The 27,340-nt window shown below is 40.8% G+C and overlaps 1 protein-coding gene across 5 annotated transcripts in view; it reads left to right on the plus strand.

The window, feature by feature from the left end:
- Positions 1–27,215, plus strand: part of DAPK2 (death associated protein kinase 2) — a 55,443-nt gene extending 28,228 nt beyond the window's left edge. For 3 of the 5 annotated variants that reach the window (XM_054837553.1, XM_054837552.1, XM_054837551.1), the window contains 7 exons: positions 7,761–7,899; positions 11,044–11,173; positions 12,342–12,390; positions 13,080–13,106; positions 16,843–16,995; positions 18,400–18,445; positions 19,339–21,417. In XM_054837553.1, the coding sequence (XP_054693528.1) occupies positions 7,761–7,899; positions 11,044–11,173; positions 12,342–12,390; positions 13,080–13,106; positions 16,843–16,995; positions 18,400–18,445; positions 19,339–19,974 (1,180 nt within the window). In that variant the 3' untranslated portion in view covers positions 19,975–21,417. Of the gene's footprint in view, positions 1–7,760; positions 7,900–11,043; positions 11,174–12,341; positions 12,391–13,079; positions 13,107–16,842; positions 16,996–18,399; positions 18,446–19,338; positions 21,418–23,447; positions 23,538–23,713; positions 23,795–24,316 lie in introns of those variants that run through there. The other 2 variants (XM_054837556.1, XM_054837554.1) reach the window with 1 other exon arrangement.
- Positions 27,216–27,340: the final 125 nt, after the last annotated feature.

Raw genomic sequence — 27,340 nt, forward strand, 5'->3', positions numbered from 1 at the left:
TGCTGGTAAACAGGCCCCCAGTTCATCCATGTGCCCTGGGGATACAGGTTAACCTTAACGTCAGCCAAGGCCATTGTTACTGAGTGTTGTCAACTTGAAAACAGTTTACTAACAGAGGGATTACCTCATGTCTGCATAGTGCTGCCCTGACATGAGGAAGCACAAGTGGCTGCTGAATGCTCATTTTATTTTTCTTTCTGCTCTTATCTCTTTCAATGCATATGAACCCTTCAAGTCCTTTGCAAAATTTGGAACCATTCTCACTATTCCCATATTTTCCTCATTTAGAGGACACTAGGGGAAAAGATGGGAGGAAGGGAAGAGGGTTTTTTTTTAAATCCCTAGACTTTGGCTATGGAGGATGAGTAGCGGCAGGGTGGGAGTGAAGGAGAGCTGCTCGCTCTTCTCATTTCCTTGATGTAATGGGGGAATACCCCTGCCATTTAGATCCTGCTGACAAGTGAACACCCTCCAACCAGCGGATCTGTGGACTGCTGTAGGCTCACCCCTGCGTTGTGACCCACTGCATAGCCAGGCTACTGGTTTAGGATGACTATCAGACATATTTGGCTATGTAATGCAAACTGGTTTGTGGTATTTAAGAGGAGATTTAAAACCAACTAGGAACAGCTTCTCTGTCCAGACTGAGGGAACAGCGGCTTATTCTGCAGAACCTGTGTGTGTCCCTGCATGGAAGAATAAATGCACAGCCCAGGGAAGCTGAAGCAGTGGTGAGGAATCATCTTAGCAGAGCCTTGGCTAAGGAGTCTTTGCTCAGCTGGAACATGGGTTTGCGTTTTGGGGAGTCACCTTTGATAGTTTTGTCTGTATTTAATCTTATTGACTGAAAGGAAGTGAGAACACCAGGCTAATAGGTGTTACTAGGTAGAGAAATGCCAGTTTATTAGAATTTGAAGCAGTATCAAAATTGCCAGTCTCTAATAGCTATTAAATTCCCTGGGTGAATTCTGTTTGGCTATTTGTTTCATCAGCCCAGAAATACTACATCCCAAAAACATCAGCTATTTCTTACACCCTATTGCCCTTCCTGTATGTTTGATGAAACCGAGGTGAAACATTTGAGACAGATGGAGACCATGGGCTAATAATGTAATCTCTTATAACACACCTTGTTTTGAATGCATTCTGCCTGTTTCTACTGCCTGGCTTGAGATTCTTAAAGTCCGTCATTTGGACAGACATGCCTGACCATGATTTGGAAAGCTGTCATATCATTTCAACGGTGTTTCAAAGTTGTCGTGTTTTGGGGATTGCATGCAGGGGTTGGTTATGTGACGTTAATCTGAAACCTGTGTGGAGGGTAAAGTTTACACAGTCGCTTCAATGCTGACACTAACATATGTGTGATGGAATTTCTTCACTTTTGTAAAATGGAATGTGATGTAGAAGCAGCCTAACGATGAAGAGGAGTAGGAGGACGATTTTTATAAATAAGAAATATTTCTTTCTAGCCTGGCCAGGAGAGCTTTGCTCTGTGTAAATAGCATTGTTGCCTCCTGGCCTTGCAAGCCGATATGAGTCAAAATGACATTGGAAGAGTTATTCCTGTTTATGTGACTTCAGCTTATATTGCAGAGGCTAAAGTAGAGGTTTTGTGAGAGGGGCCAAGTGATACCCAAAAAGAACAAAGAGTTGCTTTAGCAGAGCTAGAGCAGGATACATAAACCAGTTGCAGTAGTTTTCAGGATTACTAGTGTGCAATACCAAGGGAAGATTATTAAATAACTGATCTATCAGGTAGACTGAATGTACCGAAGTGTTAGACGCTACAGGAAACTGTCATCGCTCTAGGTAGGTCATGTAATTAATTTCATTTTCCCCTGCTCACATCGGATGCAAATTCTTCACTGTGAAGTCGAGGGGGAACTAAGTTGCCTGCTGCTGTTTCGCTTCCTATTGTTGGTACTGTTTGTGAGCCATTCTGATGCATATTAGATTTGACCTGTAGTGGCTGGGAGGTCACAGAAAGATCAGTTGCTTCTCTGCATTGCACTTGCAGTTGAGTGCTGTTGAACACTTGGATGTCCCCAAATTTAATAGTGTTACTGTTAATGTGTTAGTTTGAGAGTCATTTCAAGAAAACTCTGCAGTTGCCTAATATAAATTACTGACTAAAAAAAGTGCCATAATAAAATTATGTCACTTTTGTAAAGAGATAAAATAAGGGGAGGCATCAAGTGATTGGGTCTGTTTATACCCAACTTATCCTGGGATAATGAATTTGGATGCAGATGCTTTGTGCCTGAGGATCAAGACTGTAATAAAAGTGAGTAACTCTGTGTGCACAGATGATCATATAGACCTATGTCCAAAGCATCTCCTTCTGCACAGTTCATAGTGTGTGCTGTTGATCTACCTTAAGGAGTTGAAAGGGATGTAAATTATCTTAGTACATGTGTAGATTTGTATCTGTGTGTATTTGTGTGGCTCAGCCTTCCTAATCTTCACTGAGAACCGGGGGAAACCTGAACACTGTCACACGAAGCAGAGGGGAGAATTGTTTGGTTGTGCACATCAGAGCCAGGAATGGAAATAGCTCTTGTAATAAATGGAGCCTTGCTGATCAGAATGTATGGTCTTGGCCTAAGGGGGTGAACTTTGTCATGTAGTGAAGGCAGACAGACATCAATTTAAGCTTTTTTTGGGCTGTGTCCTGCTCTTTTGTGGAATCAGTATCATCTAGTTTACCAAGCTCTGAGTCTTAGAGGAGCTGTGCAGAAGATGCCATATCCTTTATCTATCAATTCATGGTACTAAAGTAAAGCTGTAAGCAAGGAGAACAGCCTGAGGTCTTCTACTTAGTACAATTTTTAGGTAATGAGTAAATGATGCAATTTTTTTCTGTGCATGAAGCACGAAATACAGGGACACCAAGGCTGAAGTTATGTAGACCACATGTTCCCTAGGGCACCTGGCTTTGACTTTGTGTATGGAATCCAGGCAATGAGGCTTTGATCCCTGAGTGAGGTGAAATAACCACTAGCTTTCCAGGGGAGCCAGCATTTAGGCCAGGGAGCATTCCTGGAGATTAATGTGACTGCTGACAGATGGCCTATGAGTGATGATAAGCATCTGTTAATTTTTAAGTATATGTCTATGGCCAAATGTTGGTCTCTGTAGCCATGCACTGGAAGACAGGAAAGGATCCTGCTTTTTCTGACTGGCAGCTACTTTGTGCTAAAACCACCTCCCTTTTCATTACCGTTTTGTTTTTTTCCTGTCCTCGCATGGCCTGACACGGTTTGTATGTCCTCTTGTCAGGCTGTAGCTTATTGTACTTTTAAAAGGCTGGGTGCAACAGAGTTTGACCTGATTAAGGCCACTGTATTTAGTTGCTGTATACAAATTGAGGATGATAATTTCTAATAAAGATAATTAAATTCTCTCTGTAAACAGATGATCTCTCCTCCTGACACTCTGATATCAGTGTCTCGTACTCCCTGTAGTTTATCAAAATAAGTGTTACAGCACCTGGTCAATTAATCTTACATTAAGCTACAGTGGACTTCAGCTTCAAAACAATGTCTCCGATATTCTTGATTAATTGAAGGAGCTACCCTGGTGTTTAAAAGATGCTTTGGCTAAAATGTTGACCCCTCTCCCAAACTCGCTGGCACAGACATGACTATCTCCCCTTTACACAGGGCTTGATTCTACAGGTGCTGTTTCTCCTGTTCAAGAGCAGGAAGACCATTGCCAAGTCCACTGCCGCTACGTGCGGTTTGGCAGGTACACGGTTTGCCCTTCCTTGTGCACATTGTTCAGGTATATGCTCCCCACAGTTTTTTGTGACCTTGCTGTTCTCTGTTGCTTGGGCCCTGCCTTGAGGCCGCTTTGCCCAAACAAAAGCAGCCTGGAGGCAGGTTTGATTGATATGCCAGTCTCCTCTGCTGGTAAGTGTCAAGGTTGTGTACACAAAATAAACAGCTGTTTCCAAGAAGTAAGGTAGCATTGTCATTCATCTTTTATTGGACTTTGGAGGAAGAGCAAAGGTATCATTTGTTTGCTGCTTTGTTTGCCGTGGAAATAAGGTGACATGGTAAAAGGCAAAGAGATGGAACCAGAGGAAGGGATTTTTCTGTAACCAAAGGTCCTTTGAGAAAGGAACATCTGCTCTTTTACAGGTGATGCTGATTTAGAAAACACACCTCCCTGGCTGTTCAAATGTAATTTGTAGTGCAGTTATGAGTGTTTTACTGTGAAGGAGTTAGTGCTGAACTGCTTTTTTTTTTCTGGGATTCCATAATGGCTGGCTTTTGGGATTGCTAAGCCTCTTGTGCCTGAGGGTTTCTCTGAGTTCAGATGTATAACTTGGATAAGAATAATCTTGCACTAAACTGCTTACCGCTCTCTTTCTACAATTTACTCAAACCTGTTTTTAAAGCCTTAATCTTTTTTAATGAGACATCATCACATCTCTTCTGCTGAATTTTCATTTAGATTACTCAAGATCTCTGCAGCTTAGGCTAATGTCTTAGGCTATACCACAAGAGACTGCAGAAATGCTCATGTCGTCGTTGTAAGAGGGAACTTTTTGCTGATAAAGTAACAGAGGGACTTCAGACTCCGTGAATCTTTTTTGTTTTCCTTTTTTATTTTTATGTTGTGTTCTGTACTTTGGAATTTCCCCCTGCCTAGCCTATTTCAAGGTTAATGTGAACTAGAGAGAAGAGGGAAAATGTAGCAAGGAGCTAGCAAGTCAGTCTCCTGTGATCCTTGTTCTTCAGGCTGTAGCATTTCTTTAGTGTTGCCCAGGATGTTGCTGAGGTTGCCGTTGGGGCAAAATCCCTCGTGTGCTCTGAGCGACTAACCCAACTGTTTGAAGTGATCACTTGTAGGGGCAGCAAGAAAAGGGGAATTAAGTACCTCTAGTCCGGGCAGCTAAACAATTTCCCGACATTCCTTTGTGTAGCAAAGGAGATTCCTCAAAAGAAAGTTGCTGGTCTCCTCCAGGCAGGAAGGTATCCTTTAATATCCTTAGCACAATCCTCTGTGCCAGGGAAAGGTGAGGGGAATGGCTTTCACAAAGTGGCTCTGCTTCTGTGCTCTCCTTAAGTGGTATCTTCTTTTGCTGGTGCAGGAGGGCTATGTGGGCTGTTGGTCTGGCCAACAGAGAGAAGGTTTTTCTTCTTAGTTCTGATTAGAGAGTCCACCTTAAGGAACCAAGGAGATTTTACAGGGTAAAAGAGGAGGAGAGAGTAGTGTGCCTACATGGTTAAATTCCAGGTAAGTACAAGAAAGTATCCCAGTACAGCTGGCTTCCTGATGACTGGGCCATACTGCCTGCCAGAGGTGATTACTTAAGTGCAGTTTGAATAGAAATCATTAAGGAAATGGGACTTGCCTGCTCTCCGTACACGGATATCACCAAGAGACCACCAGGTGTTACTTACAGATTTCTCTGCTGGCTTGTCACATTATTACAGCCAGCTGTAATAATTTTTAAACTAATGAACCAAGGCCCTGAAACCTACTACAATATGGAAAGGAGGCAATGTTCCCTGGCTCCTGAAATGCACAGGGTAAAACAAAACCTGTCCAGCAAGGCTGATAGTAGTGCTTGGACCCTTGGAATGTGTCACCTAAAAAGAAAATCAGAGACCAATTAAGAGTCTCACAGGCTGAGTAACTGAGATTAATAGGAAGGAGAAGGTGGCAGTCAGGGGCAGCAGTTGCAACATATTCCTGGGTCACAGAAGTTTATTTTTGTTTTCCAGCCATTTAGCCAATTAAAGCATCAAGTGACTTCTGCCCAGGTGAAGTGAGGTGACTTCTGCCCAGGTGAAGTATCCTGCCTCATGTCACTTAGAAAGTTTCTGACTAAGTGGGAGCTGTAAAAACATATCCCCTAATCAATGCTCAAGTCAATAGGCCCTGTGTAAATCTCTGCCTTTGGAACAGTGAGGTATGCTGACACCCACAGAAACAGTAGAAGCTAAGGAATAAGCCCTTTGTCTTTGACTTTTGACATGTTGTTCTTGCTTGCAGGTGATTTCTCTTTCAGGTTTTGTGGCTGTTTACAATAGTTTACCCTGAAAGAGGCAGAATAGGTGTCCTGAATTTGGCTGGGACAGAGTTAAATTTTCTTATTAGCAGCGGGTATAGTGCTGTGTTTTCAGATGAGAATAATGTTGATAACACACTGATGTTTTAGTTGTTGCCAGGCAATCAAGGGCTTTTTCAGCTTCTCACACTGGCCTGCCAACGAGAAGGGAAGGGGCACCCAAGAAGCTGGGAGGGGACGGGGCCAGAACAGCTGACCCAAACTGGCCAAAGGGATGATAGTCCATAGCATGTAATGTCATGCTCAGTATATAACTGTAGGAGTTGGCCTGGAAGTGGCATGGCTCAGGATCTAGCTGAGCATCGGCTTCAGGTGGTGAGCAATTGTGCTGTGCATTGCTTGTCGTGTATGTTTTATTATTATTATTTATTTATTTATTATCATCTTCCTTTTCTGTCCTGTTAAACTGCCTTTATCTCAACCCACAAGTTTTACCTTTTTCTTTTTGATTCTCTTCCCTCCATCCCACTGTGGGGGGGAGCGAGCAAACTGCTCAACAGTAGGGAATCACCATCAGTGTTGTGTAGGAGCCTGGGGTCAGAGGAATGATTGCATGAAAGACATCTGCAGCGCACAGTGTGATCTATCTTGCCTGCGAGTCATGGCACTTAGTTAACTCAAAGCATTTGAACCTGCCAGTTTTTACAGGCGTTTCATCAGACAACAGGCCCAAAAGCTTATTTTCCAAAATGGCTGTTGGATCTCTCAAGTCTTGTGCTTGCACTCCAAATGGTGCGCACAGATGGGTGGTACACCTGAGCCCAAGAGCAACAACTGCTTTGCGGGTGCCCCCAACAGTAAATTTGAATGAGAATAAATCAGTAATATCATGGACATTGTGAACTGAAAACAACAAAAGTAAGCATAATTATGAATAACAGTTGCAAACAATACCCAGTTCGGTATCTGGATCACCTTGTTTCATAATATGTAGAAAACCAGCACTGGAGCTCTCAATACAAGGCACAAAATTGAAAATAGAAGTCTTATGTACTAAATATGCATGGAATGTATTTCAATTTTGATGTGAAAACTCATAGTAACTAATAGCACTTCCTCGACTTGGGAAAACAATTTTAGGTACCTTACAAGTTGCTACAATCTGCTTTGTTTTTAAAAATTCAGCACAAAATAAGTGCTTTCCTGTCAGGTCAGGCAAGAATCTATATTAGAACAGTGTAATGGCTGTCCTGAAAAGAGATTCTGTTGGCAGATCTTATCGCCCCATATTTCTGCTGGTAACCGATAAGAGAAGTAATTCTTTAACAGTTACTGACTACTACAACTTGTTCTATTTCTTCTGTCCCATCCAAAATGAAAATGTTAAAAAATAACAGTTGAGGTGGTTAACATCTAAGTTGACCTATTGAAATATGTATGTCTGTAGATTCATCAAACAAGGTACCTTTTTTGGTCCTTTATGATCCTTGATGAATCAAACCTTGCAGCATCAATGAATTGGAGAAAGCTAGTCCCGAATTTACAGGGGGGAGAGCTGGAATCAAAAGGAAGTTTTGGCACACCTGGGACCAGAACACAAAACTCTAGATTGTCTGCAAAGTGGCCTTTTTCTAACTGTCTGGAGGCTTTTTGTTACTTTAGTTTTCTGTGCTTACATTTATTTTATGTATTACGATGCAGTAGATAACAGGATGTTTTCTGGTGTGTTTTGCAGGGTTTCTGGAGGAGAACTTTTTGACTTCCTGGCACAGAAGGAGTCTCTGAGTGAAGAGGAAGCAACCAGATTTATCAAGCAGATTTTGGATGGTGTGAATTACCTTCACTCTAAGAAAATTGCTCACTTTGATTTAAAGGTAAAGATGCTGATTTAGACTTGTTGTTGTTGTTTGTTAATGCTGGGCTGTACCTTCTACAATTTATTAGATATCTGTATTTGATAGCATGCCTAAAATAATGGGTAAGACCTTTTAAATGCATTTCACAGCTGAGTACTCCAAGGAAGACAATGTCCTTTATCAGGCCTGTGATAACTTTTGAATGGCCTTATATATTTTCTGACAGAGGAAAAGAAATTGTAAGTCTTCATCCTTCAGCTGTTTGCATTTGTGATATCATCCAAAGCATGTTGTTGTAAAAATAAATAAATAAAGAATGATGTACAGAAGAAATACATTTTTGGGAAGAGGAGGACTAGGTCCACCTACAAGCAACTGTTGCTGTTTCCAGTCGCTACCATGTTTAGAATTACATGAGGAGTATGTGCCATCCAGTGGAGTTTGGTTAAGAGAAAGACTTCTTGTTTTCTTAGCTGCTTAGGGCCTAGAAAGCACATCTTGGAGAGCTCTTCTCTTACCATGTCAGGTGACATCTATAGCTTTGGTCCTTGACTTTAATATCAGTACAACTGGCTTAGACAATACAGAAGAGACACTCTCTCTCCTTTTGATTGTGGCCTACCTAGGTGAACGTGCTTCTCGGAAGCTAGGAGTCTTTTGTCCTTGGGAATGAAACTCCTGAGACTAGAAGAAAGTGCTTTCTCAGTAGCAGACTCACAGCCACAGAACTGGCTACTTCCGGAAATACATTCAAAATGCACTTACGCCCTAGGAGAAAGTAGAATAAAAGAGAGGAGGGAACTGTTTTAAAATGAAGGAAAAAGGAAGAAACTCTACTGCTAGATTACATGTTCCTTGTCCTAACTTTAAATCCAGGTTAGTTTATTACTATTACTAACTACGTGTGTGCTATAGATAGGCTCCTCCCAGATTCTCAGGGTATATATGCTGATTCGTTGTGGCAAATGTGTGCCTAATGCTGGCTCTGTCTTAGATTGCTTGGTCCTGAGTCAGTGTTAATAGCATGTATGTAGTTGTTGCAAATCACCTCTAACGTAAGAAACTGGTTAGCAAACTACTGTCCAAATCTTCACAGGGCGCATGTGAAAAAGCATAGGAGATGTGTGAACACATAAAGGATGTGCACTTGATTTTGAAATTACTACATGAATCCAGAAGCCAAAGACTGAAAGTTTTCACTGTGTATTAGAAAACAGTGTAATATCCAATAGTATGAAATTATTGTGAGAATATAGGATGCAACTTTCTCTATACTAATCCCTAGCTACTAATTTTGATATTTAATACCAGTAATGTCAAGTGGTCAATGAAGATGTTACAAGAAATACAAGATAGAAATCAGAAAGGGTAAGAACAGAATCATTTCACTGATAGCGAATGTCAAATGACCTAAAACATATTCACAGAATAACTCTCCTAGGTTTTATAGGACTGGGTTTGGAGTTTTGCTAGTGTTAAATTAGACACATAGTTTTAAGCAGTGATCTGATTAGATAGAGGATGATTCATAATTATCTTGTCGCTTGACAGGGCTCCATCAACTGTAGTGGAGCTACAGTGACTAACTGCCTAAGGAATAAAACAGTCCAAGAGGTAGTGACTGTGACTTGTTGCCATTTCAGTCTGTTCTGTTTGCTTGCTCTAAACAAGCTTACATCATGTATCTGGGGTGAACACATATGCCCTAGATCAATGGAAGAAAACCAGACTTGTTAGCCTGAGACTAAAATATTCTTGGTCCAGTGACTATGACAATAAATTATTCATATGCTCTCTTTCCCAGTGCAGCTCTGACTGAGACTGTGTTAGCAGGGGCTGCTTCCACGTTAGGATTTGCTGTGAAAAGGCCAGGCAGCTGCCAGCAGGGAGTCAAACTGTCTCACTGTTGCTGTTGAGCTTATGATTAAGTTATGATAAATTAATGCATTAAAGCTCTTCATGGGAGATAAATTGAATCTATAGTTTACTGTGGAACCTGTGAAATAGGGCAATGGTAGGGAGTAACTAAGGCTGAGAAATTTAATTGAAGAAATAAGTCTATCAAACATCTGTTATATCTAGTAAAGAAAGTCAAAGTCTGTGGTCAAAAAAGTTAGCTTTATTTTCACAGTTCTAGCTTTGGCTTTTCCCTACAATGCTGTCAGAAATATGTTCTTTGAATAGCTTACTATCATATATGAGCTTCGACCTCTGATCCCAACTCCTTCCATTTTTTGGACTGTTCAGATACTAAGTCTTGGATCTTTCCTGGCCTTGTTATTGCAGCTGTGAATTTAGTCTCAGAGAAGAGCATTTTCCTTCCCTAAGTAGGTTCAGATGTGACTAGAATCCCTCAAGAAGCATTTGATAAGACATCTTCCAGTGGGTTACAATACAGTATAGGGATGGCTGGGCAGAAATAGTGAGGTTGTCCCCAGTAGAAATTCCAAGAGCAGATCACTAAAATTGCTGTCAGTCAAAATATTCAGTGGTGCAGCTCTCCCTCAGGATCAAGCAATGGCACTCTGTCTCTGCACCAGGTATCTGCACTGCTTCAGCTACCTGCTAGCTGCTCTTATGTGTGCACCAGTTGGTGTAACTGAGGCAAATTCATGGGGGTCAGGGTGCAACATCTTCTCAGGAGGCCCTGTGTGCCAGGGATAGATTTTCTGTTTTAAGAGTGGGCAAGATAAACTGAGCTTCCACTTTGTGTTATATCACAATGCTGCTGGACCGGGATAATCTAGTGCCATATCTTGTCAGATTAGGGAACAACATTCAGCTGTGTGAAAAACTTCTGTCTCTGTGAAAACAAGGGTATCTTCTTTTCATCCTGGCAATAGCCATCATTAAGAAAATAATCTTAGGAGTGCTAACAGGAAGATAGAGAAAGGCAGATTTTGTGTGAGATGGAATTAAAGGCATGAAAGTATTACTTTTATTGCATTTGCTTTGCTTTTATGAAATTCTGGTCCATTCAATGATGTCAGATTTCCCAGTTGTCATCCCTTTATCAAGAGAATGAATTTTAAATGGTTAGGCACAGGTATGTGTATCTCGTTCTAGTGTTGTGTATATAAAGAAAAAAAAGCACTTGAACTCTGTTACTTTCCAAAGATATTAAGATTATAATAACAAAGATCTATGTTTTGCTATTTTTAGCCTGAAAACATTATGCTTCTAGACAAGAATATCCCTATTCCACACATCAAACTAATTGACTTTGGCCTGGCTCACAAAATAGAAGATGGAGTTGAATTTAAAAACATTTTTGGAACTCCAGAATTTGTAGGTGAGTGACCAACTCGTTCCTTGGTCTCGTGTTGCAAGTTCCATGAGGAAGTTGAGACATCTTTTCGAAGTTAAGAAGTGAGGGATAGAGGTAGTTTCAATCTCATTTGTATCAAGGTGACCTAAATCTGGAGGTTTACTTTGTTTTTCTGGAATAGGCAAAAGGTGCTTTTCCATAAACCAGACGTGCTACTCCTATGAGAGTAAGTTGCTGCAAAATAAGTATTTAGAGATGTAAATTCAGGATTGAGATTGTGAAACCCTGCAAATACAAATTATAGTTTTTACTTGTTGCCTGGGGCAAGTAAGCTCTGTGTTGTAGTACACAGGTACGCAATTACATGGGTATCTCTCCCATTGCTTTCTAGATAAAACTGCCTCACACTTTAGACCTGTTGAGCGTACAAAACTCTCACTTCCCCTTACACTTTTCCACCTGATTCTGTTTTTGTTACTCAGTGATCATAATTCTAATCTGTCTCACTTGGATTTCAGGTTAATCCTACTCCTTTCTACTAGTTTCAATTAGAGGTTTGGGGGTTGGTTTTGGGGGTTAGGGAGCAGGGAGAGAATTGTAATTCATATTCTAGTCAAACACAGCTGCTAGAGACACCTTTTTCATCTCATTACCTCACCTTGGTCTTTTCTCTTGCATGCAGTCTTATATGGGGATGTTTTCCAACGAGGAAATGTTTCTTATAAAGATAATGGGGTTTGACGTGGATAGCAATGTAATCTGGCATATGACTTCAGTCTCTTGCCCAAGGGCTGCGTCTGACTGGCCATTAGAAACTGGCTTTAATGGTGCCAGTTAAAAAAAAAACCAAAAAAAACAAACCACAACAAAAGCTCAGGTTCTTAGGGGTAACAGTATCCTTGGGAGGTGAAATAATTTGTCATTTGTTACAATTTGCACTGCAATTAGTATATAATATCTGCTTTACCCTTTTTATTGAGTTATACTCCAAGTTACTCTACATAATTTTTTCTGGACACCTGTGAACTTGAATTTCTATCAGGGCTTTAAAACTATAAACAGTGCATCCTGTAACTACCTTTCCTTCGCCCCCCCCTTTCTCCCTTTTGGTAATTCTTGACCTGCTACTCAATTCAGCCTGGTAAAAATTTGTCACCTCGGTTGCTGATGTTTGATAAAATTTTTCTTACAGCTCCAGAAATAGTAAACTATGAACCGCTGGGACTAGCTGCAGATATGTGGTAAGTTTTTAAAGGTTTCTTTTGTTTTTTCCAGGCCGCTCTACTATTACTCTTTCCCAATTTGCTCTGAACAGAATCTATTCTACTGCAACAAATTAAAAAAAAGGCAAAACAAAAAAACCTAAGTGCAATTAATATCTCTTTGTTCTGTCTTTCCATTTTTATGCATTCTTTTTAATTAAAAGATAAACATTTAATGTCTGCAAAAATACAGTGAAGAACTTTAATGATGGCAGTTACAGAGTTAACAGTTTGCTACTGTCCGCTGCAGAGGAGCACTCTTAAAAGAAAACATGTTCCTGCAGCATTTGTGATGGCTTTATTTATAAGAGCACTGCATGCAGAGGAGACCTGCGTACTAATCTGATCTGCTGAGAAGACAGGCAAAAAGAAATGACCCCAAATAAAACATCCTTGCTTCTATTTCTTTGTATTCCTGATGTGTACTGTAGTAAATACCTGCTAGAGTAGAAATAGATAAAGAAACTTCAAATATCCACATTACTTGAAGGTATATGTAAAATTCACATTTTCCCTGAAACACCATTCTTTGAGAGGTGTAAGCAGTTGTTTAAAGCCACGATGGCTCTCCTGCCTGTATAGCAGCTACTGTTGACTTTTTCATATTGTGTACGTTAAGAATACAGGTCATGTAGAACCCCTGCAATTCACCTCCTTTTGTTTTTTAGGAGTATAGGAGTCATCACCTACATACTGTGAGTACAATACTTCTATGCTCCTGTTGAAATTCCTAAACCTTTATTGCACTAGTATGAAACAGCTCTTCCCTTTAGGCATTTAAGAAAGGATCTACGCATACGGGGTGGGCAGTGGTTTGTCTGATGGGCAAATGTTTTCCTGCAGCCTTTTCAAGTTTAAAAGAAGGGGTAAAAGGAGAGGCATTCTGAGCAGACAAAGAACAAATGTCTCTAGCATCACTGGGTATTTCTGCTTCTTATGGGACCTCATCAGCTCCACATGGTGGAGGATGGAAAAGCCCAGGTGTATTGGTTGCTTATAGAAGGGCTATGAGCTACCAGGATGTAGACAGAATAGAAACAGAAAGAGTAATCGTACCATTTACAAGGTGAGTTATTCCAGGTGAAAATAGGGAATTTTTAATTTGCTTGTAAAGGTGGCTGTATAGATTACTGTGCAGTCTAGATTACTATGTATAAATATGGTCACCCATATTCAGAAAGGTGAATTTAAGCTGGGACAGGGGCAGAGAAGTTGACCCCAGGAACTGAGAATTCATCTTACAGGAGAAAAAAGGGCTTGTTATAAAGCTAGTAAGGCAAAGGCTGATTGGAAATGTCATTGCAGTCAGTAAGCACAAGGGGGGGGGGAAGATGCTTTTTAGAAGAAAAGTGTGTGAGGAATAAATCCAGCGATGAATAAATTAAAGTAGGAAATTATGACAAGCTCAGACTTTCAAAGTAACGGGGTTCCATGGGTATACTGGGGACAAGCAGACAAGAGAGTTTTAAGATGGAGCTTGACAATTTGTGAAACTGCTTGTGTAACAACGGAGGTAAGCAATGGAGGGACGGCACTTGTTGCTTCAAGAATTCTTTCCTCTTGTTTGATATGAGAATTACAGAAGTGGTCAGGGATCCTTGGACCTAACTGCTTCCATTGAAATCAAGCTCCTATGACTGCTGGGGAGCAGTGCGTGGTGGTTACTGCATACTTGAAAATGCCTCATCCTAACATTCCTACCCTGGGCTTCTGCTGTTCCTTATGACACTCAGAGGACTAACTTGCTGCCAAACTTAAAGAAGGTGCGCTCTAGTATTAGAAGGATTTGCACTGCACAGCTCAGGGCTCAGTACAAGTATGGAGGCTTGAAGGGGAGGGATTGTCTTTTCAGTGTGGAAAATAAATGTAGTGGAATTAAATCCACTCTTGGGCTATACCCAATTGCTTAGACTCCAAAAGAGCTATGATCTGAGAAATCAGATTCAGTGCAACAACTTCCCTTCTGTCCTGTGGTGCAGAAAAAGACAGGGATGATGGTTGAGCCAAAGCTTAGGTAAAGGAGCTTAAAAAAATTGTCCAAACCCTTGCTTTTTATCATCAGTCTGGCCTTCAGTGACACATGACCTTGACAGGACATTAAACTTTGCAAATTGCTGTTTCTGTATGTTCATAAATGATGAGAGGAAAACTTAGGAGCTGAAGATAAGCAGGTGGGAATACTTTCCATGAGATTACAGTAGTGCACAGCCAGCCAGCTGCTTTCGAGGTTTTTATATTGCATTGAGAGTTCTGTCCTGGGGGCAGAATAATGAAGTGGGTTTCTATACCGTATCCAGTGTAGGAGATCTGTTTTATCCGGTTGACTAGTAATGATTGCTATAGTAATTAAGGTTGAAAATTGTCTCCCTAGAAATGATCAGAAAAAGAGAGCATGCTTTTTATGATGGGAGGGGTCAGCTTGCGTGATATGCTATGCACTAGAAATTTGTGTGCCTCTAACTAGTGTTGCCTGTTAATTTTAAAGCCTTTTGCTCTGAAGAATTCTGAATAAATGGGGTGTGTTTAGTGATACTGCCTACTTAAGCAAACATGGCAGCAATCAAATGAATGCCATCATCAGGTAAAGAGATCAAAATGCCTACTGGTCCTTAATTCAGTAACCTGTGGAGTGATTCACTGGGTTGTAAGGGCAAAGCCTTTATTACTGAGGTCTGATGTTAGATGTTTACAGGCACTGAGTCAGGATATGTCAGAAGTCATTTGCATTAGGTGTTTGAGAATCCTCCCATTTCACAGACCTCAAAACTGAGTGCCAAAGAGAACAGGAAACAAAATAAAAAAATCAAGGCGAACAGAACACTGCTAGCTTTGGCTTCTAGCAAAGGGCCTGAAGATGGAATTACAGCTGCTTCATGGCACAGTTCTGGGAAAGGGAAAAGAAACCAAGGCTCTAGGGCAGGTCTCCAAGCTTTATTTTGGAACAATGCCCATGGTCTGTGGCGAGGTGCCTGCTTGTAGCCTTCTTTGTGGCACAAGCTTAAGAGGGAGTATGTAAAACCTGTTAAGAAGAGAGATTGACTGGGGCTTGTGTGGTGAAATGTACTGCCTCAAAGACAATTGGACGACCTTACTCATGCTGCCTTGTTGTGTCACCTGCTTTGGTGTCATTGTATGATTGTAGAGGGAGAGGAAATAGTTTATGCACTCAAATATTTATTCTGTGGATAAAACCACTTGTGGTGGCTGGGGACTGGGCTGAATGGCCCAGGTGGTCCCATCTAACTTTCTGCTTACCCCCAAATTCCCAGTCAACATGGTAGTAGCAATACAGACAGGGTAACAGGTCTGTTGAGCAGGAATCACATAACCAAGCAGTTTAGTATCCAAAACTGCAATTTAGATTGCAGGAGTTTGCTGCAGTCCTGTTTTGAGCCTGCTGCATCCTGAAACTATGCTATCAAAGCCAGACATAATAGATAAGAATAATAATAGCCCAGAAGATTTTAAAAAGGGGATGAGATCAATTTCTTTGGTATAAATAACATTTCCTGTAAACCAGACTTTTGCAAGTCAGCATCCCTGTGGGTTGGGGGAGGGAGGAAGGGGAGGGGAGGGAACACAGGGCAGGAGGAGTTTGTAATGAATCTGTTCTGACGCTTGGGTTTTATGGAGGTAAATAGTCATCAAAGATGAAGGTTGTCAGTCACAGTTGAGACATAGGCAAACCAGGACGAAAGCTTTTTCTGTCTAAGGTTGCTGAATGACGTTCTATTATGATGATGTCTCCATTATATCCTTGCAGTTGGAGCAGAGTGCCAACAGAATGAAATTTTGCATTGTTCAGAAACAGTTGGAACTTACTGCAACCAAAGCCCTTTTATTTGTTATTTCCTTTTAATGAGCGGCGTGGCCCTACCTCTCCGGCAGAGTTGGCTCCTAGGCAAGGTCATGCACCTGACTTCTGATCACACATGGTACTTTGGTTCCAGCTGAGAAGGGTCTCTTGGTTGAACCCACTGTGCAGGGAGCTTGTCAGTAGCTTTGCAGGCAGAAAAGCAGCAGGGGCAGGGCTTTTCCTACCCCAAGAAAATCTACAGAAACACTACTTTATCTACTTGAATCCAATAGAAGCTTCTGCTCGGTAGTGTTTGTGGGCTCACAGGGATAGAGACTCCTCGGCTGAAGCTTTTTCTACTTTGATTAGCAATGACTTCAGTGAGACACTTAAGAGAATCTGTGCATTTCTATCTGTGTGCATATTAGTGCTGCATTAGAGACTTTCAAAATGAGCCTGAGTCATAACCACAGATGTAGTGAGCCAAAGCCGGACCTGTTATTTCCCACGTGGTATGGCTGCTACAACACAAGATCCACAAATGTCCTGAGAGTATGTTACACAGTCACTGTAATTTCATCAGGGGACCTCTGCTGTTTATTTTTCCAATAGATTCTTCTTTCTGGCTTATCTAGGCTTAGTGGTGCATCACCTTTCCTTGGAGAAACTAAACAAGAAACGCTTGCCAACATCACAGCTGTGAATTATGAATTTGATGAAGAATTTTTCAGCAATACCAGTGACCTGGCAAAAGACTTTATTCAGAAACTCCTGGTGAAAGATACACGGTAAGTGAAAATCCAGAAGGATCCATCTGTCTTTAAGACAAACCTGGTGAAATGGAGCCTGATGAGTAATCTGAAAAGCTTTCCCTGCAGTGTGTATTGCCATTCAAGAGCCAGACAGGAGGCAAAGTGCTGCTGCTGTGTCCCTAGTTAATCACTGCGCCCAGAAGCCCTAACAAAAGGAACCAAAATCTCCTCAGTTAAATTTCCCTTTCAGGACTGAATTCTCACCTGAGTCCAGCTGGTACAACAGGTTGTAGGCGAAGGGCCAAAAATGGTGTGCAAAATCTCTAGTTCTGGGTAACTACCACTCCAGTGGTCCAGTCCGTTATGAACTGCTTGCAAGCAGGTGACGTGACCCCAGAATAAGTTCCTAATGGTGCAAGGGCAGAAAAATCTTAATGTGTGCTCATAGCGGAATTGTTCCTTATGTCCCTCTGCATCTGTCGCAGTCACCTAGAATTTGAGACAGCTGTGCAGATCTTTATTCCCAGTTCATAGGAACCATAGACCTTTTTTAAAGGTTTTTTTCTTGCTTTTAATAAAGCGCATGCATAAGTAGTGTCTCCTTCCCCATAACCCTCTTTGTCCTGGAGGGAGGTCAGGCCATTGCAGTTCTTTCTAGTGGCTTCATTAGGGGAGAATATAGATATTAGAAAGAGGCAAGCTGTTTGGTCAAGATTTCTGCAAATCCTCAGGCCTTGGAATAGGTTAGAGTAGCTGGGGTTTGACAAGAGGTTTGCACAGGTCTAGCAACCTCCTTTTAAGAAAGGACAAGTCAGTGATACTGCTGTTTGTCCCATGTACAGAGGCAGTCCCTGTGCAGTGTGGTGTTTCTATCTTTGCTTCTCAGAGCTCTCAATGTGCTGTTCACTGAACTGCCACAATGCAGAAGGAACTTAGGATTGATCAGGTTTCATTAGGTTTGAAGTATTCCTCTCAGAAATGTTGCTTTCAGGAAGTGGCAGCTTCTGCAGTGATGTAATACAGTGTTGCAAAGGACAGTTTTGATATAATTCATGTTGTATACCTTGATTCAGACACAGTTGTAGTAAAGGTGTATAGAGAGAATTTATTTTTTAAGCATGTAGGATGAACAGAACAAAGTCATATTTTATCACTTTTTATGGAAGGGTACACAAAAATACAGGTAGATTTCGATCAAGTAAGAATTAAAATTGTGTGGAGTGAGGACAGCTCCTTACTGAAATTTAGGACAGTTACTAAACTACACAAAAGCAATCTGCTTCATGGAGAAACATAACCCAGAAATTTGACAGTTAGTTCTGGCATTATCTTGATAAATGCTTCATACGAAGCCTGGGAGAAGTGTGGGTCGATGGACTTGTGTACAAGGTATTTCTCATTCAAGTCTATGGGGGGTTTTTTGTGGTTTTTTTTTTTTAGGAAACGGCTTACAATTCAGGAAGCTCTGTCTCATCCGTGGATAACGGTAAGACTGAAAAAAGAGGCAAATGTTACTCTTTACCATGAGCAAAGCAGAGATAATACTTTCACCCTTATTGGTGTGTTAAATGGAAAAATGTCCTCTAAGTACTCAGAGACCCTCGGTGTCTCAGTGAGATGCACTGGAAAGAAATTGTCTAAATCCTTGGATTTCTGCAAATTACTACTTTTATTATCATAACTTTCAAAAAGAGGAGGATAAAGCTTTCATGTTTGTTGCACTTAGTGTCCTACATTAGACTACGCTTTGCATTTGCTCTGTTTGCATGCACATATACTACGTCTCGGGTTTAGTGCTTTGTTGAGTTGAAAGTTGACTACAGCCAATGTGGAAAATATAATTTCTCTCAAGATATAACTGCTGTACCAAGTGTGGTGATTTGCTTACATTCTTATGTCTGTATAAATTCTTTTCATCATAAACATTGCTCGCTTTTGTGGATAAGTCTCTTATTGAAAATGCATTTAGCTAATCTCAGCATGACTAACGAGGATGTTTGAAATTCAGTTTTTGCTCTGCATTGCACAAAACATTAACTGGAGTGTTTTCACGATTGTTGTTTTTCCTCTTACAAATATTGATAGCTATGAGACTGTTAACTGTGAAAAATTAACATGAAAATAAACTGCAGCCCTGTTATTTACACTTATCCCATTGGAATGAAACACACATGGTTTATCGCAATCATTTTTGGGTTTGTGTGTGTGGTGTTTGTTTTCTTTTCTTTTAATCAAATGCATGAAGAAAGATCTGTGGGAGCAAAGAATCTCCCAGCATTGTGGAAGTTCAGGCTGCATCCTTTGTGTAGAGTTTGTGAATTACTGCACTGTCTTGTAAATGTTCAGTAATATTGGTTCCTCTGTCTGACGACTCACCAGCTGAAAGAAGAAACAAAAGTCCAAGAAAACAAGAAGGTTGAGAACACACAGCTGAAGACAAAACGCCTGAGAGAGTACACCATAAAGTGCCATTCGAGTATGCCTCCCAATAACACCTACATCAACTTTGAGCGCTTTGCCCGGGTAGTAGAAGACATTTCACTTATGGAACAGGGTTTCAGCACTTTGGCTGCATCCCACGATTCCTTGCAGGAGGACATGGATGCTCTGGTTTCCATTTATAATGAGAAAGAAGCTTGGTATAAAGAAGAGAATGAAAGCGTGAGGCACAAGCTGTCTCAGCTGAAGTATGAATACCGTAAAATTGAATCCCTGAAGAGACATCTACAAGATGATATCAAGACTGTAGGCGCTAGTCTTACAGGCATAACTGGGAAATATGCTGATCTGCAGAGTCAGTATGAATCGCTCAGTCAAGAACTTTCTGAGGAACTCAAGTGGATACAGGATTTGATGAGTAGTTTTCAACTGGAAAATGAAGCCTATGTGAATGGAAACTTTGACTCTGTTTTCAACACAGATATCAATGAATCACTAATGGAGCTGTTAAATAGATCTCGCTGTGAAGAGTTCCTTGCAGGGTTGAATCTTGATATACCAGAATCAAATCAGTGATGATGTAGATCAGGCTAGGTGCAGGGTTTGCTGCCTGTGTCAATGTACAGCAGCTGAAAAAATTTTCAGTGCATAGATTCTACCAAAAAAAAAAAATCACCTAGAACTAAATGAGAAATTCAGATGTATTGGATGAGATGCTGACCAAAACCCTAAACTCCCAGTGGTTTGTAGTGTTGAAGTTTTTTTTTCCCGTGTTTGGTGTCTGAACTTAAAGGAACTAGATAATCACAGTGGTATGGACATATCTAACTCTACAGCCTTTTGCATTGCCTATATCATACTTAATCATGTATTACAGTTCCTGAAGATAACTAATTGACTTGGAATAAAGAGTAGGTCAGTCTGTACTCACTAGAATTTGGGTGCCTGGAAACTAATAAAAAATCTCATGATAGCATCTTTGCTTGAATGAAGGAAACAGTCGTGTGGACCTGCTGCAGGCACTTCTATAGAACATATGAGAGAAATATTTGTAAAGGTTAAATCTGTCCTGTAAAACAAACTAAATGGTGTAGCAATTTAGCATTTAGCTAGTACTGTGGAAATTCTCTGTGAAATGGCTGCTGCTGAAGACAAGTTAAGATTAATTTTTAGGCCAGTTATGCAGGGTGGAATCTCTTATCAAAGGTGTTAGATGTTGAATAATCATTTAGTTTAAAATTCGGCTAAGTTTCCTGTCCTATACCAAAGAAATCCTATTCAAAAGACACAATTGGGAATTTGTAATGAACTGATCAAATAACTGTGTCTGTAATTTTACGCTGCAAATGCTAATTTCTGAGTGATAAGTGATAACGTAGGCCTCTGGTTTGCTTTCTACAGTAAAGGTGATGACAAAGCTACAACTACTGGAATCTGTGGTGTGGGATTTGAGACTAGTGTTCTTGTTGTGAAGATTTTTCTTTTCTGAAGCTTTAGAAAGTAAAAGAAAAGTTTGCCTAAACTTGAATCATGCTCTGCTGTCTTGTATTTCAAAGAAGTCATGTGATTATACTGTATCAATATGCACAGATGTACCCATCTCAGTTTTGGACATGATAAATAGCTATTTATGCAGGACGTGATTGTTCCCTGGTGATGTAGTTAGTGACTGAAAAGAGATGTCGAGCTTCTGTGTACAGCAAAGAGTTGCTAGCCTAGGTTCCGCAGCTAGTTTACAGCCCCTTTACTTAGCTCTATGAATTTGCTGCAAGGTGACTGTTAGGCAGCGACGAGAAACAGTGAAATAGTAGCCAAGCATCCCTGCATTGCTGCTAAAGTCCATCCAGAGTGGATCTTTATGTACGCGCGCGCACACACATGCACATATCTGTATGTCTTTCACTGCCCAGCATCCCTCCTCCTTTTCCAGAGAAGTGAATGACCTAACTAAATTGAACTGTTGTTGTTTATAACATTATTAAGAATAATGTTTCCTACTTTAAGACGAAAAGATAAAAACATACTGTCATCCAATTTGTGTAGCGTATGGTGGACCTGTCACTGCCATGTCCTCATAAAGATGTGCAGAGGCTGGTGAAAATTCAGAGTTCTGAGAACAATTATTCAGTAGGGGGATTGTTATGCCTGTCATTGTACTCAGGGGAGGATGGAAACTGGATGTACTCTCTGTGGAATCTTTCTTTACATGAGATGTAAAATTTTCAAAAGCTTCACAATAGTGTGGATAGCCAGGATATGTCCCTAGCACGCTGGTGTTGGCGGCTGGGGAGAACTGGGCTCCCCTGCGACCAGTAGTATTGAGAATTTTACTTACATCCATTTTTTTTCTCTCCCAAAATGCTTTGGTCATCATTTCTGCAGGTTCTGTAGACCTGGAAGCCCCACAAGACACTGTCCAGGGGAACCAGAACACAGGATTTTTTTATGAGAGAGTTTTAATTCTTAACAAGTAACTTAAAACTTAGTGAGAGTTAATATCTGCAGAAAAGACTCTCAAGAAAGAGGGTCTGCCTTGCCTCAGCCATGATCTTGTATTTTCTGTGGATGTAGATTTTCTTTATGAACAAATGTACTGGCATGATGAGAAGGAACATTAGATGAGGCTACTCTGTTCCTGAGTGTGTTTGGGTGAGGTTAATATTGTTGTGACTCAGTCCTTGAGGCTAGTGCTCTCTGAGCTGAAGGAAGTCACTGACATACTGCTTTTGGGAAGATACCCTGATGATTGAGAAAATGACAAGGTCATTAATTTGCAGGCTATTTAGAAATTGGAAGCCAGTTATTAACAGTCTGGAGTACTGTCAAGTGAGCTATTTTGATTCAGCGATGGTTCTACTGCTGAAAGGGCACTCAGAAATTTTTCATGATGATTGTACAGCTGACATTTAGCCAGTGACATTTTTTTCTACTTCAAATTGATTTCTACTCAGTGTTTTGTTTCACCATGCTAGCCGTTTGCAGCATAAGGAAATGATATTTAATCCTTAAATGTCCCAGTTCTGTGGTATGCAGACATTGTATACATCTAAATGAGAAAGAGGCCTAGCTGATAGCTTGGCTCCTTGAATTACTGCTGAGCTATCTGCACGAATGCTATACCTATAGCATCTGGTGAGAAAAGTGAATTTGTTGTCTCATAAATATTATCAATTACTTTGCTGAAAAAAATGTTTAAAAACTCACGGATGTGTTTTCCATTCTCCTTTGGTACTCTTGCTTTGTCAGGTTGTCTGGCTTGGTTGCATTCTAGTCCAGTTCAGTATAATTAATAATATTTTATATATGTATAATTATATAATGATATTATAACATATTTTATATATATATTTCTGGGTTATCCACCTCCTATGTAGATGGATCAGAACTGCTGGAATGGTTGTCACTCCACAGACTCCATAATCTTTGAAGGGTTGATTCCTGGCCTTTCTCTCTTCATTTTTACCAGATCTGGTTTTCAACTTCTTTTCCCTCAGTCTATCAGATGCAGTTTTTTGTCTATGCAAATTTTGATGTGGTTTTGGCCTTGAAAGGTGCTTCATTTTCAGAAGGACTGTGTCAGGGTTTGCGGAACATCAAGATTGGCATCCAAAAATTTTAGGTACATGTCTGAATTTTGATTATATATATATTTTTTTTTATTCCTATTTTTCCATACCTAGGTATTGCCATTCTTTCTTCAGAAAGAAGTGGAGGCTGGAGCAAAGCCTGTGCCACGTCATCCACCTTCTGTGCCAGGTCAAGTGGCTAGAAAAGGGCAGCAGTGGAACTGCGCAGAACAACGTTGTGCACAGGGCCAAGTGTGACCACAGACTGTGCACTAGTTTTAGGATTTTGTTTGAAATCAAAGGGGTCCTGTCCAGGCACAGGGTGCACTAGATTTAATTACTTTTCTTCTGCTTTTACCTGTATGAATCCACAGCTTCCCCAGCCAGCATTCTTTTCAGCCAACTCCAGAGCATGTGAAGAATCTTTTGTTACTTCAAGCACCACAGGAAGCCAAGCCGTAAAAATGCTCTCTTATCTTCCAGCCGGTGGACAAGCGACAGGCATTGGTTCGGCAAGCATCTGTTGTTAACATGGAAAACTTCAAAAGGCAATATGCTAGAAGGCGATGGAAGGTATGACAGCGAGCCTTTAATTCTTCTCATGTAAGGCTTCCCAAGCCTGATGGGATCAGAGGGCAAGATGGAGCTTGAATGTAAAACTGTAATATGCAGTAGATAAATGAAATATGTTTGGATATGTGTGCACTACACATGTGTGGTCAAATTCTCATTCTTCCCTCTCTCCATAGCTTTCTTACCGTATTGTCTCATTGTGCAACCACTTATCTCGTTCGCTGGTGAAAAAGGTCCTAATACAGGATGAAAGTTTGGTAGGTACATTTCTCAAAGGGGAAGAAGAGAAGGACCCATTTTACTGTGCAGTGATTTTTGCTGGCCTTACATGGGTGCACAGCTGAGCAGGACGGCAATGGTTTTGAGTGGGAAACCAGACAGGATGTGGCATCCCTTGTGAGTCTTTAATGACTGCTGTAAGTTGTGTTACTGTGACAGAAATGTTGGGCAGGGAGAGCTGGTGACTCTATTAACCCTTTAGGTGCTAGCCGCATTTATTCTGTAAAGGAGCAGCATGGAGGCTGCAGATTATATTTGGGTACCGTGGTGGTGACTGTGCTGTCGGACTGAGAAATGAGCAGTCGTGGAGTGAGTCTGCACTGCTGCTCTTGTGACCACCTGTGCAATGGAGGGTGGGGGACCCCTGCAGCACATGTGACTTTCTGGAATGAAACAGTTTTCGGTTAGCTTTACTTTTCTCAATAGATGGATACACTAATAATATTAGAACATCACATTTAGGAGCATGGTATCGCATTTATGTGGCCTTTCTATTTCAGAGAAACTGTGAAAGTGACAGTGAGGATCTTTCACAAAGAAAAGCCTCTCATCAGAGGAGAAGCAGCATATCATAATGTGATGAGAATTCCACGGACAGGAGACAGAGGAAACATTCATCCTTGATGAAAAAAGCAGCCGTGACAGCAGACCTTGACTTCTTGTCGGAATCCGTGGTATGATGCTTCTCACTTCTCGCACAACACCAACACCTGGATGATGTTATTAAATGCCATCTGAGCTTTTTGGACAATTGGGGATCCAGATTCCCAGGGAAGTGCCTCAGCACAAGCACTGATTGGAGTGCTTTTGTATGCTGAGCGTTTCAGTGATACTTCAGTTCGTGTTATCAATTCCACTCAGGATGGAGGGTTTCTACTGGTACTCTTTTACTGCAGAATAATTCATATTCCGCGCAATGATTAAGACTGTGTGCATTATTATTATTCCAGTCAGGGAAATTTTTATTGAATCTTAAGGAAATTTTTAAATACAATGTTTATATTTGTTAATAGCATAAATATTTGATGGCCGATATCTGATGGGTTTTGTTAGCTGCGTGCAGTACTCTGTTACTGCTGTTATTGAAGAGAAGATCATAGCGCCATTACATATCATAACCTTGATTTCATGGACCAAGCAGTAAACAGTTCTGTACTGCAATAAGAATTGTACTCTGGCCACCATCATTGGCTGACGATTAATACAACTGCCACTGTAAATTTGAGTACAACTGATTCTGGCCACTGAGGGGACGAGATAGGCCAGGACAATTTTTGGATGAAAAAGAGAAGAGATTTTGTAGTGACTTACATGCACTCAAATACAACGTTTTTACAGAATAGTGGCAGGATGCTTCACCAAAACCGGACATTTAAAAACCCAAGGTATATGAAGAAATAGTCTTAATTAGACTTTGTTATTGTTTTAATCTATTGTCAGCCAATTGGAGACTCATTATCACCTATTTGTATAGGTGCTGTTTACATGTAGCCCAAACTACAAACATCTGTGTTTTATTCAGGGGGTTGTATCCAAAATGGAGGAAGTAAGCACTTTGATATTGATGTAACGTCTTCATGCTTGGAAGTTGCATCATTTTAACTATATTAATTTCTAGCCAGTATTGTTCACTTGGTACCAAAAAATGTACATAGACTAGGTTATTTTTTCATTGAGTATATTAGTTGTTAGAAGCTTATATTTATTTTGTCATTTAATAAATTAAAAATCAGAAAGCATGCCTACTAGAAACAACTATAGATTGATAAAAGAAACTGGTTTTGTTTGGCTTTATGGTTGTCGCTTCTAGGCTGAGGTTTTAGAGCTGAAGGTGTGAAATGGCGTCGAAAACTAGTATCAGGTTAATTTTGCCTGGCTTCCAGTTTCTAAGAAAGAAAAATATGCTACTTTTATTTGTAGCTTTGTATCCTTGCTTAGGCAGAGACTAAAATGCAGGCGATGAGAAAATATTTCTATGAAAGGAAGGAAATGAAGGAGAAGCATCAGAGGAGAGAGGCATAAAGCAGGATTTGAGGGAAGAAACATAAAAAGCAGGAGGTTGGGGGGGGGGTGGGCAGTGAAGCAGCGGAGAGGAATGAGTATGAGGGGGACGTGTAGGGGCTGGAGGTGAAACTGGACTGGGAAGGTTGAAGGAAGTCGAAGAGAATGTAGATATGGCAATTGCGGAAGCAAGAGAATGAATGTTTGGGCAAGTATGGCACTGCATTTTGTTACTATTTATTTAATTTCCTTTTATTTCATGTCTTGTCCTGCCATAGCCTGTGGCATGTGCCTGGCAAAGGGATAAGGAGCAGGGCATGGGCTGCTTTTCACGTTGAATTAAAAGGTGTATTTCTGGGCTTTCCGTGTAACTTCTGAGGCAGGATCCTCGAAAAGTGCTGTAGTAATATATATATTAAGAGGGAGCAGTAATGGGAAAAACTATTGTTTCAGTGTCTGGAGGGAATTGTTCATAAATAGAACACTAAAAATATGTATTTGGATAAAAAGCTGGCCAGCTTAGGAAATTTTGCTTCCTGCTTTCCCTGTTCCATGTGTTACCGTTAGTTTATTCCCTGGGCTATGAAAAACCAAATAAACCTCGAGCCAGTGGTATTCTTCTGAAGTCCTGGAGTTTCAGAACACCTTCAGTTTCCAAACCAGAGATTGCGGGATGTGCGCATAAATCGCACTTCTGAAAATTAAGCCCTGGTTAAAATAGCTGTTAGGTTGTTGCATCAGAATTGTGCTCACACGGATATGAGGTCATTCTTCTTATGTAAAATCCTAGCAACTATTGAGCAATGCAGTAGAAAGGCAGACAGAGGAGTGCCAGGCAGCATGAAGCTATAAGCTCCAGCTTATTAATTCCACAATAATAAAAAATGTAAGGTGGTGTTTTGACAAAGATATTACAGACAGCTGATGGTGTTTGGTCTGAAGTCATCTTTTTGCCCAGGTCAGCTAAGGACAGGAGCGTTGGCTTAGTCAGGGGAGAGCAGCAAGGTTGGCCTTTCTCTGTGGCACTCAGTTGTTTCGTAGCTTCATGTGGCTCTCGAGTGGTGTGGCATTATTCATGGCACAGAAACCACAACAAGCAGCACTTGTATCAAGCCAAACAATTCCCTGATTGTTCCAGGTAGGAATACGCTGTGAGTGTATAATCTCTTCTTCTCAGGACTAATGTTTGTGATTTATTAGGAAGTTTTACTGTGCTTATCCAAATGTGGTATTCTCTGTATTTATCACTCTATTATTGATTGAGGTGGAAATTTGGCCCTGCTTCAGGGAGGCATAATCTAGTCAAACTGTTTACAGTACTGCAGGACACCTCCCTCAGTGCAGGGTTGGTTTCACACTGTTGGTGGGTTTTGAGGAACAACCTAGAGGTTCCTGTATTTAAAGGGGCGGGGGGGGGGGAAGGCATGGAAGGGATGGGGGTGTGTGGGAGGGGAGAGGTAGTACACTTTAATAGAACAATTTATGTTACAGACTGACTTTGCCGGGGGGGTGGTGGTGTCTAT

The sequence above is a fragment of the Grus americana genome, chromosome 10 (genome assembly GCF_028858705.1).
Source record: "Grus americana isolate bGruAme1 chromosome 10, bGruAme1.mat, whole genome shotgun sequence".
NCBI lineage: Eukaryota > Metazoa > Chordata > Aves > Gruiformes > Gruidae > Grus > Grus americana.